Source organism: Pan troglodytes, chromosome 13 (assembly GCF_028858775.2).
Source record: "Pan troglodytes isolate AG18354 chromosome 13, NHGRI_mPanTro3-v2.0_pri, whole genome shotgun sequence".
Lineage (NCBI taxonomy): Eukaryota > Metazoa > Chordata > Mammalia > Primates > Hominidae > Pan > Pan troglodytes.
Genome location: NC_072411.2, coordinates 58,511,457 through 58,524,980, shown reverse-complemented (window position 1 = coordinate 58,524,980; position 13,524 = coordinate 58,511,457). Strand labels below are relative to the sequence as shown.

Below are 13,524 nucleotides of genomic sequence, written 5' to 3'. Positions count from 1 at the left end.
TTGGAAGCCAAGGCGGGAGGATGATCACTTGAGCCCAGGAGTTCAAGACCAGCCTAGACATCATGACAAAACCCTGTATCAACCAAAAAATACAAAAATTAGCCGGGCATAGTGGCATGTGCCTGTTTTCTCAGCTACTTGGGAGGCTGAAGTGGGAGAATCGGCTTGAGCCCAAAAGACAGAAGTTGCAGTGAGCCAAGATTGCACTGCTGCACTTCAGCCTGAATGACAGAATGAGACCCTATCTCAAAAAAAAAAAAAAAGAAAAGAAAAAGAAAAAGTGGCTGGGCACAGTGGCTCATGACTGTAATCCCAGCACTTTGGGAGGGGTGGGAGGATCACTTGAGGTCAGGAGTTCGAGACCAGCCTGGTCAACCTGGCAAAACCCCATCTCTACTTAAAAAAAAAATTAGTCAGGCACGGTGGTGCATGCCTGTAATCCCAGCTACTCAGGAGGCTGAGGCAGGAGAATCGCTTGAACCCAGGAGGCGGAGGTTGCAGTGAGCCGAGATCGTGCCATTGCACTCCAGCCTAGGTGATACAGTGAGACTCCGTCTCAAGAAAAAAAAAAAAAAGATGTAGCATGCACAGGCAAGCACTAATATTAGTATTTTTAGTATTTTACACAGTTACAAGCTATCCATTCTGGGGAACCAGGGTGTGCTTGTTAATTTATTATTATAAAAAAGGAATAACATTTAAATTTTTTCTAGAAGTCCTCAGATATTGTTTTGAGAAATACTATTATGCTGACTGTCAGGAGAACTATCAAAATGTTTTCAGCTGAGAAATCAGATTAAGGTTCAGAAAAGATTAATCTGACTGCAGGAATGAGGGGTAGAGGTAGGACTGGAGGCAGGAGACCTTTTGGAGGACCAGTGTCATATAACAGGAGTTGGGGCAATGAAGAATCTGGCCTCAGAAGGCAGAGATGGTATTGAAGAGTGATATAAAGAGAAAATTTTATGGGCTGTGTTGTCAGGATGGATTTTTTTTTTTTTTAATTTCCCAAATTGACAGAGTGTGAGGCAGGGAACTACTCTAGGAATTAGCAAGCCATCTCAGGAGGATATTTCAGGATATTTAAGTGAGAGCTAACACTTTAAAGCTCTCAAAACTGCTTTTTCCAGTATTGGACATTTTAAAAGTTATCACATGTACTTATGTGAGAAACCCTAGTGAATACCAACAAAAGTTAAAATGGGCCTCTCTGTCAAACCAGGCTGTTTTTCTTGTCCCATTATTTCTAGTGTCAAATTATCAAGTTACCCACCAGAATTTCTGGAAAGAAATGATACTGCTCCTTCCAGAGCAAAAACTTAAAATTTTAGTTTCCAAAGTTATAGCTAAATTGATATATTAAAATGCCATGTAACATAAAAGTATTACTGAAAGTTTTCCAAACCACAAAAAACTCTAAAAATTTTCTTTAATTTTCAACTGCTATTATATGCTAAATGTTTTAAATCTCTCATTTTTGTTGAATGAGAAGTAGAAAGGAGGAAAATAAAATCAAGACATTATTAGAAGTCATAACTGCAACTCAACTATTTCTTAACTAATTAACCAACCAACCAACTGCAATGAAGACAATAACATTTTTAAAAGCCTTTTGAGGTTCTTCTGTGGTTCTGTTATCTAATCTGTCCCTTTCTGTTTCAATTCTCAAAAATCCAAATTGTTTCCTCACCTCAAAAATTACTGAAATCAAATTAAGAGTTCAGTTTTCTGGTATGTTAAGTATAAAGCAAGGAAGTGAAAAGAGGGAGGTGTTTTATCTTCTCAGATAGTGAATAGTATTAAGTGATATTCAATGCTAGCATTTTGTGTTCTTAGGTAAAATAATTAAGCCTGAAGGGCATAAAAAATAATGCACCCAGGATTCAAGAAACTACTCCTTACTATGGATTTGAGGAGGCTGGGGAGAGATCTTCCCTCAAAGTAGAAAGAGTGACCTCTTTACATTACAGGCAGGGAAGGGCTGGCCTCTCTATGTAGTGAAGGTAATTCACTAAATTAGTTCAAGATTTTATAGTAAGTTTGTTTTTCTTTTTCTTTTTTCTTGTTAGCAGCTACTTTTCATGGAAAGCAATAAGCTGTATCTCTATTAAGATGAAACAGAACATTTAGTGGGAGTGGTAGTATCATTATTTAAGGCTTTGTTTTTATTATTGATTACTTTTAGTAGGTAGTCTGGGGAATTTTGCGACAGTAATAAAATATTAATATTTGGAGTAACATTACCTGAAATCTTAGGCAGAATAACAAGATTAGTTAGAGTAGAAGAATAAAGTCAACTTGAAATCTATATTCCATTTACCATCTCATCTGTTAGCAAGCTGAAATTGTATCTTCTAGGTGGGGGAAGAGTTATGAACTAACACAGCTCTTTACAGCTTTGTCTTTTCTGACCTGAGTGAGAATGTCTAATTACTTCCAACTAAACCAATTCATGGATCAAAACAGTTGGATGAATATAGAAGGATAATTACAATCTAAGAGGAAAAATGGTACGACATTTAACTTTCACAACATGAAATAGAAGTATATTTTAATACCTTTTACTGATTATCTTATTATGCATGAAAACATGCTCAATATAATAAATGCAGAGAAGCAAAGAGAACAAAATAAAACTCTCCTGTAATCACACCACTCAGAGATAACCACAGTTGACATTTGGGTATTTAAACGTTCACATTTTCTATGCATGTATATAATCACATATGTACATTTTTGTAAAAATAGGATCATATGGTATATTTGATTTAATTTTTTTCATTTAACACTGTTTATTGTAAACATTTACCCATGTCAATAAATATTTTTCTATAATTTCATTTTTAACATGTGGATAATATTCTATTAATTTTAATAATTTATTCAATTTCTTATTTTTGAATATTTGGATTATCTCATTGTTTCACTATTACAGATAGTGCTGCAAGATTATATTTTCATTTAAACTCCTTGTATCTTTAATTATATCATTAGAATAAATTTTAAGAAATGTCACTATTAAGATATTTCTAAATAGAAAGGTGAGAATAATCACTCTGAAATAAGTATCAGAGACACCAAGATAATAGCACAAAAAATCAAAAAATTTAAGATGCTTTGTATGTTAGCACCATAAGAACAGGTATTAAAGCCACATGCTGCATGTAGGAAAAATAATATAGTTTTTTTTTTTTTTAAAGGTGAGTTTATCTTTCTTTAGAAAAGCTTTGGGCACTTAACTTTGGATTTCAGACAGCCATTGCCATTAATAAGAAAAGGGACTAACCCGAAGGCTGAACATTTTATGGGAAGGATCAATTCCTCTAAAATATTATCCTCTTGTAAAGCTGCAAAGTAATCCTGACTTGTTAATCCTCACGATCACGATACTATGCTTTGGCCTGGTATTTTCCAAAAGTGAATATTAGCATTTTATATAAATATATGATATTGAATTGGTTATTTATCTATTTCTATGTTTATATTAGAAAACAGATATATTAGAAAACAGATTAATAGAGATATGATGTTGTTAGAACACATCATTAACATACTTTAATGTTTGTTAAGTACACACATGATTATGGAGTCACAAAACTGTACTAGGCTGTAACAATTGCAATAACACAATTTTGAGGAATAAGGGAGTTGCTGCTGTTGCGTTTTATTTTTACTTTGGTATTATCAAACATACCCAATGTTCAAAGAGAGGAAGAATATCCAAATAATATAGAAAGGCAAAAAAAGATAATGATGTAAAAAACTATACTAATGGCCTCCTGGTTTCCTAGTTACAAAATCCACAGGTAAACAATGTTAACTATTAAAACTGTCTTATATATTTTATCAGAAACTTTTCTATGCTTACTAAAGAACACTATCTGATACCATCTCACTTTAAAAACAAATAAAAATTAGCACTCATTCTTCACAACTTGCCTTTTTAAAATTTGTAACACATCTTAGCCATTTTCCCTGTAAATACTTATACATCTATCTCTTTTCAATAACTGAATATCCAATTTATTAAGCCAGACTCCAATTTTTTGCCATTATAAATATTGTTATAAATAAGATTCTGACCAGTATGACATTGTAAGCTCAGCTTTGAACTCTTCTTCTTCTTAAAAACACAGAAAATTATATATGCATATATTTTAAAGGACATAATTGACTCAAAAATAAGATTAAAACTCAATGGACTTGAAATGTAACAGAAACTCAGAGCAGAATGTTTAGACCAAAAGCTTCTCTCTTGCTAGGTTCAAGGTCTAAAAATGGGCAAAGGCAATCAAGATCTCAGTTCCAAAAGGGTAAGAGGAATATAAATATCCATTACAAGGAAAGGTAAAAAAGCCAGAGGAGCATTTGATTGCTGGGACTGAAGAAAGTCTCTGCCTCTTGTGCAAGGAGGTTGACAAGCTTCTCTTGACCACTCTCTGGGCCCAGGAAGCAGAAAGACAGACACAGCCTTGGCACCAGCACCACAGCCAAGGCACCACTTGTCTCAGCAGCTAGTCTGCAAGGTCCCCAAAATCAACAAGGGCAGGAGTCTTTTGGTTCCAAGAAAAGTCTCTCATGGTCATTACTACACTTACAGAGTTGAGGGTATGGAAAAAGAGCATGAAACAAAACTGATCTAATAAGGGCAGAAAAGGGGGAAAAGAAGCAAAATAAAAAGCATGAAAGATTAAAAAAAATACAAAGCAAATGCACATGGAATCAAAAAAATGTAAATGGATTCCATTTACTGATTAAAAGACATAGTCTATTAAGTGTGAAAAGAAAACAAATAAATATAATCTAGCTATATACTATTTATCACAGATATAACATAACAAAAGGATTTAGAAAAGTGTAGAATGGCCAGGCACAGAGGCTCATGCCTGTAATCCCAACACTTTGGGAGGCCAAGGTGGGAGAACCACTTGATCTCAGGAGTTCTAGACCAGCCTGGCAATGCAGCAAGACCTCATCTCTACAAAAAATTTAAAAACTCATCAGGCCTGGTGGCACACACTTTTAGATCCAGCTACTCAGGAGGCTGAGGTGGTAGGGTCTCTTGAACCCAGGAGGTTGAGTCTGCAGTGAGCTATGATGGAGCCACTGCACTCCAGCCTGGGTAATAGAGTGAGACTCTGTCTCCAAAAACAAAACAAAACAAAACTTGAAAAAAAAACCTGAGATAAACCCTGTCTGTTTGCTATTTTGTAAATATTTCCCAAATTTCACCTTTTTGCTTTTACATCTTTTGCCATGGATACATTTTAATTTTTATAAAATCAAAAGCAGGCTTTTCCTTTATGGCTTTGTGCTGTCATACTTAAAAACACCTTTCCTACTCCATTAAAAAAAAAAATTTACATATACCTGCTTCTAATAGTTTTATGATGTTTTAATGTTACATCCTTGATTCACATGGAATATGATAAAACAGAATATATATGCATGCATACATACACAGACACACACACACACACACACACACACACACGCATATATATAAATTGGGGGGAGTGGATACCCCAACATCATTTATTAAGTAACTAATGATGACAGTTTTGAAATGCTGCCTTTACCATATTCTAAACTTCACGTATTTAAAGACTGATAGACTAATTTATAGACTCCATGACTGATTCTCTATTCCTTTACCAGATTATTTTAATTACAGTAGTTTTAGAGTACACTTTAGTATCTGATAGGTCTCTACTTCCCTTATCAGTAGTCTTTTTCAAAATCAGTCTAGTAAATCTCACAGGCGTAGTTCTCTTCTTAAGTTTTACAGTTTCTTAAGTTGATTCCCCTGACCCTGGCCAAAGGAAAGCACTACATTAATTAAAATTATGTTAAATTTCCAGATTAATTTTAAGAGAAATTTGCAATCTAGTCTAATTAGCTGTGTCCAGCAAAGAGCAAACTTTCACTTCCTGCAATTCTACCTTCTGAAGTAGAATTTTCTCCTACCTTCATGGTGGATGGGTGGAGACCATAATTCTCAGAATGCACTATCTCCAAGGCTCTCCCTTTTCTGCATTTATCCTGCAATTTACACACCTCCTTCCTTTCCCAAATGTTTATTTATAGAGAAGAATGTTATTATTATCCTCCATTTATGCCTGAGAAACTTAAGGCTCTCTGTAAGGTTAAGCCACTTGTCGAAGGTCACAGAGGTAGTAAGCAATGAAGCCAAGACATGACCCAAGTTCATTCTAATTCCATAATATGTGTCCTTAATCACTGCGCTATATTGCCTTAGGAATTATAGTGGGAATTCAAGAATTGCTAGCCAAATACCATTTATAAAAGTCTCCATTTGTAAACAAGAGAACTACAATTAATATTTTCCTCCAGAAAGAGGCAGTCTTCTCTGGAATTTGAACTGAAGACATAAAAGTTAAATTTTATACATCAGATCTTATTTCATTTTCTACAGGCCCACCAAGAATGCAAATATATCAGATTTTAAACCAAAAATGTACTAGATAATCCCAGATACATACAGGTAAAGTTACATAAAAGAACATAAAAAGCTAAAGAGAACACCTTGAAGAACCTGTGGGAGTGAATATATTTAACAGATTCTCCTTTTCCAGCTTCCTTTGGGAGCAAAGTGCCCACAACTGGGCTTTTGGGACATGCTTCTGTCCTAGAACAGGACACAGAGGTGTTAAAGAGTGAAGCAATTTCTATTGATCCTAGAGACCTGCAGGAGAACGTGAGGAGAAGTCTGCATATTGTGTTTATAAAATAATATTCCCAAATGAAACAAATGAAAATTGATTCCCAAGAAAATGCAGATGATAAGAATGCAAATAAATGTTCATTATGAAGACTCCATGACTTTTTGTCTTTCCTCTATAGTCTTTGTTTATCCATTACTAAAATTGCATTTGGGCACAGTATTTTATCAAAAAGCTCATGCAAACATTTTTGTACAAGTCCTTTAACATCTAGTGGTTCCCACCAAAACTTTGATGTCCTGAAAAATCTAATTATTACTGGTAACTTTAAAAGATCACAGTAATTTATTTTTGTCAAATGTGACTAAAGATTAATGGATACAATCAGGAATAATTTGGTAAAAACATATCAAATGCAGAGAAAGCAAAATTTGTTGTTAAGTGAAGCATCAAATATGATAAAAGAGCAAATTCCATGAATGAACAGCAACAATGCACAATTCATTAACCAAATGCCCATGATTATTTCACACTTCAGAGGGCCACTGATATGATCAGGAATTGTAGTAAAAGGATAAATATAGATTACCTTCAGCCATCTCTTTATAAATTTTAATTATAAATGCTACTCCCAGAGGGCTACCAGCATAATAAGAGAAATACAAGCTAAAGTTTGCCCATCCTTTTTATAAATCATAATTCCACATATATAAAATAAGACAGGCAATTATTTTAAGACCACAATTAATATGTCAAGATATATTAAAAATACATCATTTTCTTAGCTACTGTTAACTGTAAAAATTAAAAACCTGATCAACTTTCAGGCTCTGGAAACTCTTAACTATTCAAAATCGTCATCCTTATCATCACCACCACAACTATCATCACCCACAATCATCTGCTAATATACTAGCTAATACCTTGATCACTACAGAATGCCCTTCACTGCCAGAAGAAAAAGTTTATTTGTTCAATAAATAGTAATAAACTGCTAAGTTGTTCCTTGAAATCAAGGCCACATCTTACTAGTCTTACTATTCTCAGAGCTGGTTCAGAACTTGATTGACAAATAGCATTGTTTTAAATAGAAAAAAAAAAACCCACCCAAAAACAACCTAAAGAATAATTAATAAGAACAACATTGCAATGAGTTTTTCCATAAAGTTATTAAATGAAAATAAATAAAATGGAATTTTGCCATTAAAAATCATGAATACTATATAAATGTAAAGATTGATATAAACACACTACTATTTGAAAGAAACACACTGCAAAAAAGAAATACAATCTTGTCTATTTTTTAAAAAACTATAAATATACAAAGTGCACAAAGGCAAACATAGTAAGACTTTTCAGAAGGTGAAAAAGAATAAAAGTCACTTAGTGATTGCCTTATTATTACTGCACTTGAAGTCTTGCAATCTGACCTTTAACTCTTCCAGGGAAGCCTGGCTTTGTAACTTCATGACCCCTTATCAGCTCCAGGCCTACATTTCAACAATTTCCTCTGCTTTCATAGAATCTTGTCTCATTTTTTCTTTTCATCATTGATATCCACTCAGTTCTCAACTCCAGATTCTATGTGACTTTCTATTTTCTGTACCTCTACTCTCAGTAATACTGGACACACAAACACACACATATATACACACATAAATGTCTCATGTGGATAATAAATTAAAATTTTCTAACAGCAAAGAAACCCCTATTTTCCTGTCACATTCTCTGCAATGACATCCCTTACTCCCACCCATAAGTAGAACATCTCACCTCGTATTTGTTTAAGAGTAGCTCTTCATACTCACACAAACTCTTTATGTCTTAGAATTTACCCTTTGTTTCTATCCCTGAGAAACAAGTCTCTTACCTTCCTGCTAAAACCAAGATATATCTCTGATATCCCTTTCCTTGTATTTTCACAAGACCTTGTTCCTTATGTTTGCCTTCTACTATTAGGTTGGTACATGACATTTAAAAGTAATGACAACCTAATACTTGCATATTAAGGTTCTTCTCCCCTAGCACTGACTTTTCTCCCGAGTCTACAGAAATATTCAGATTACTCTTATCTTTATAAAAAGAAAAAAGGAAAAAAATCCGTGAAACAAACTGTCTCCCTTCTTTATATCCTACCACACCATCAAGTTACCTCCTTTCTATTTTCTTTTTCTCCACATCTCTTGAAAGCCTATGCTTATGACTGTTCCTTCAGTATCGTGTATCCATTCCCCATCACCAAATCTAAGGCAGTATCTCCAAGTGATCTATTCAATAAAGCCCAAAGGCTTTCCCCTAGCATACCAGACCCAGCCCTGCCTTTCCACTCTTCTCTCATGTTCTCTCATATATAGCTTCAATGCTCCAAATTACAACACATGCTCTCTCCCACATACACTGACTCCACGCTGTTCCTCCTGCACATTTTCTCAGACTGGAACACTTTGAGCAAGCAATGTTTGCCTATTAAAATGTTACCTATGCCAAATAGCATAAGTAAAGTTTCCCACTCCTGACCATTCTATGTAGATATGACTACCCTCATGTTTCAGTGTCCGTAATGGCCCTGAGCCTTTTAAAAGGCTCCCATATTCTCTATCATGTAATGTGGTCTGTGCAAACAAGCACTATAGAACTGTGGGCACGCTAACAGTACCAACTCTATCAATCATCTTTGTATGCTTATTGTAGCACCTTGCATATCGCCATGCAGACAGCAGGCACTCAGCATATATTTGTAAAACTAAAATAAAAAGAATGGCTATATATTTTAGTGCATAGCATGAAAATGCCTGCAGATACCAAGAAATACACTTTCCTGAATCCTACTGGGGAAATGATCCTCTTTGATATAAAAAATTATCACCTAGTAAATTCTAATTTCTTGGAGGGGTAGTTCCAAACAAGACCTCCCATTATGTTGGGAATGTGTCCCCTCTTTCCACCTTCTTTCCCAGGCCTTCAAGGGGAAAAAAGCTGAATTCAAATTATCTGTTCTCAAAAACTATTCTCAAACTGTTCTTCCTTTAGGCCTTAGTGTATCAAGGTAAATCTGGCTCAAATTATATTTCATGGTTGGAGACAGAAAATTTTATGAAAATTGGGGTCAACTTTGTAACAGAGTAGACTTCCTGTGCCTGTATTTTGAACTTGCCATTATTTAGCATTGACAAAAACGACTTAGGCTGTGAGGTGTGCATGGACCAAAACCTGAGTGTGGGTCCTGTGAAATCAGTCATCTAGGGTACTTTTGTGTGTGTGTGTGTAGACCTCATTAAATTCATTTCATTTCCATAAGAGTAGATTCTGCCAGGTACATAAAGTAACTAAATCAAGAGTGGCTGCAGTAGTAATTTAATTGATCTGAGAAGAATTATTCCATCTAATAAATCATTCCCATTCAGTGTTAAAATATAATAAATATTGAACTTTATATAGCAACCAAAATAATGCACAGTCAAAATTCCTTGCAGCAGTATCCTACCCAATTCGAGACATCTGAGGATACCACAGTGGAGTCCTTCTCCAAGACAATTGGTTCTGAAAGTCTTTTACATTCATGTTAGTAATAGCAGCTACAATACTATCTATAATTTACTGAGCTGCTACTTTGTGTGACAAGCACCGTTCTAAGTCTCTTCCTGATTAACATGTAACTCTCACAACAATCATTCAGAGAAGGTATTTTTTCCTCATTTGGAAGACAAGGAACCTTAGACAAATTAAGTGCTTTGCCCCCTGTCCCCCAACACATACACATCTGTTAAAGAAGTTAAGCCAGGATAAGTACCCAGATTTCCCTGACTCCAAATTCCATGCTAATACCCAAAGGCAAAACAAACATAGTATTTTATTAAATACAACATATCCAAGAGCATTGGTGTTCTATACTAAAATTTCTTTCATTACATGTCTCGTTTCCATTTTCATCATGCCTTTCCACTAATAGACAGAATGACTGAGACAGAACTATAGATTAGCGATATTTTCCATTATTTATTCGCATGAACTAAAGTTTCGCAAACTGCAGTCCATATTTCACTGGAAGAGATGATTTTAAGAGATACATGAACAAAGATAATTATTTTAATAAATTACTTCAGTTTAATAAATTTTTCTACCATTGACTGATATGTGATTTGAAGTGATATAAAAATGTTTTTATTTTATATAAATAAAAACATGTGCTTTAAAAAAAACCAGAACAAATTAATAAACTCATAAAATATAAACTCATAAAATATAAAGTTTTCTTTTTAAATAAATTCATTGAAGTGAAATGAGTTATATTTCATTTTAAAGTTGTGCAGTGCCTATATTTCAAAAACTGTGAAGGTGCTTCATTAAGGATGGAAAATCTGTAAACAAGAGAGAAATGTGTCCTCACTACTATAGACTGCATATTGTGTATTTACTGGGAGAAAGGACGAAGTGTTATCCACATCAAGACTTACCTCTGAGCTGAACAATGGGAACACATGGACACATGGAGGGGAACAACACACACTGGGGCCTTTGGGGTGGGGCAGGGGGAGGGAGAGCATCAGGATAAATAGCTAATGCATGCTGAGCTTGTACCTAGGTGATGGGTTGATAGGTGCAGCAAACCACCATGGCACACACTTACCTATGTAACAAACCTGTACATCCTGCACATGTACCCCAGAACTTAAAATTAAAAAAAAAAAAAAAGACTTACCTCTGGTGACAGCATCTAGCGCACAGCCACTTCCTGTTGCTCCTCCTCCAATAACAAGGATATCAAATTCAGATGTATTTTGCAAAGTCAGTAGCTGAGCTTCTCTGGAAGGAGGCTCCCTGTTAACTGGTTCTGAAATGCAGTCTGCTGCTTTAACATAGGCCAGGTTCATCTGATATAAAAGCAGATCACTTTCAGTTGTCCATTTGGAATGTCAATTTAACAAATTTTACAATATACTAAAAGGAAATTTCTAATAGAAATAAGGAATATAAGAGCTAAAGAGAGTCCACAGTCCACATAGAGTTATAGGACCAACTGCCTTGGGGGAAAACAATCCTTACATTTCTCGGTGTATTTCTTTTCATGAATCACAACTATTTAGCCATAGGACACCTGGTTTCAGATTCGATGTCTCAACTGCTTCATATACAGCCAAGTTCAATTATTCACAACACTGTATAGCAATTCCCAAATACCTTATCTAAGGCAATTTATAAGGGAACATATGGAGATTTTTTTACCCAGTACTAGCAATTCATTCAGATAACATATTAAAGTGGTGAAGGAGGAGGAAAAAGGACTTCATGTCTTTCCACACTTTCTCAGAAGTATACATTCTTCATTCCTCAGTTCTCCTGACAAAACTATATTCTAGAGTTTGGGGGTACGTAAGTTAAAGTCAGTACAATTAAAAAGAATTTATTTAACAGAAGGTACCAAATAATGAGCTATGTTTAATGAGAATTATATTTTTCAGAAAAATTTAGTCAAAGACTTCCATACTAAATATTTTAATATAAAACCATAGATTTTATATATTGAAAGTAATATAAATATACCATTACAGTTTGTTGGACTTTTTTGATATGGGGCTTCATTCTGTTGCCCAGCCTGGGGTGCAGTGGCACTATCACAGCTTACTGCAACCTCAGCCTCCCCAGGTTGAGGTGATTCTGCCACCTCAGCCTACAGAGTAGCTGGGACTACAGGTGTGCACCACCAAGCCTAGCTGATTTTCATATTTTTTGCAGAGATGGGGTTTCACCATGTTGCCCAGCGTGGTCTCAAACTCCTAGAATCAATCAAGCAATCCATCTGCCTCGGCCTTCCAAAGTGCTGAGATTACAGGCATGAGCCACTGCACCCAGCCCATTATTACAGTTTTTATGAAACTTCAACAATAATATAATTAAAGGCCTTGACATAGTCCTCCTAAAAAGTAATGACCTTCCATATTTCTAGTTTCTTAAAGAATGTAGCTTTTCATCCTAAATAAAAAATGATCCTGGACTTTAAAAATAAGTAGTTGCCAGAAGGCAGAGTCAAAAACCCAGGAAAATGGTGTCTGGTTTTTTCCCAAAATGCTAATACTAGGTTTGTTCACTATAGCAAACAGTACTGGCCAGCATTGCTCTATTAGTATTCCACAGATATGTGACTTCCATTTTCTTTTCTTCAAATCACAGCATCATTGCAATCCATGATGGTGGTGTTTTTCCCATTCTGCTGCAGGAGCCCCATTTGAAGCTCTAGGCCAACAGGCCAAAGCATGTGCAAGAGGAGGTAATCTCAGGTGTTACCAAGAGATTATCCTAATCACCCAAAATAAGTGATTTTTTAAATTCATTCAAATAAAGGAAACCCACTTACCCCCTGCAGTTGCATTTAATTATTATCAGGCCAATTGGATTTCTATGAAAGTAAATCTAGAAGCCATTGGGTAAACTGAAAGAAACCCAGATTAGAATCAGAAGATCCCAGCCTGGGATTTAGCACCTGGTTACCAGCAATGTAACTGTTGACTCATTATCTCTGGTTTCTTCCCTTGTAAAATGGTGACAAAAACCCCTGTGATTTCTCCTTGTATCTTTGGATTATCCTCAGTCTGAATGGAATAATAATCTGAAAGTCACTGGTAAATGACAAAGTAACCACCAGAGTTGTTGCTGTTATCACTCTGTTAAATAATTTGATCTTTTAGTCACATATAATTAGGAACTTTCAAAACATGTTTTACTAAATTTCATGAAAACAAAAACTTATTATCAGGCTACAAATTCTGACACCAAACCACAAAAATCTTATTTTTCATATAGCTTCTTTTAATTATCTGCTAATAACCATGTGCCTATTTTTTAC

At 35.0% G+C, this 13,524-nt stretch overlaps 1 protein-coding gene across 15 annotated transcripts in view; it reads right to left on the bottom strand.

Moving 5' to 3' along the window:
• The window catches only part of GPD2 (glycerol-3-phosphate dehydrogenase 2), a 179,597-nt gene that overhangs the window by 107,207 nt on the left and 58,866 nt on the right, over positions 1–13,524 (bottom strand). For all 15 annotated transcript variants that reach the window (XR_010150104.1, XR_010150106.1, XR_010150103.1 and 12 more), the window contains exon 3: positions 11,383–11,554. Coding sequence is in view for 9 of the 15 variants with exons in the window: in XM_016949838.3 (XP_016805327.1) it covers positions 11,383–11,554 (172 nt within the window). In the remaining 6 variants the exon portion in view is untranslated. The remainder of the gene's footprint in view (positions 1–11,382; positions 11,555–13,524) is intronic.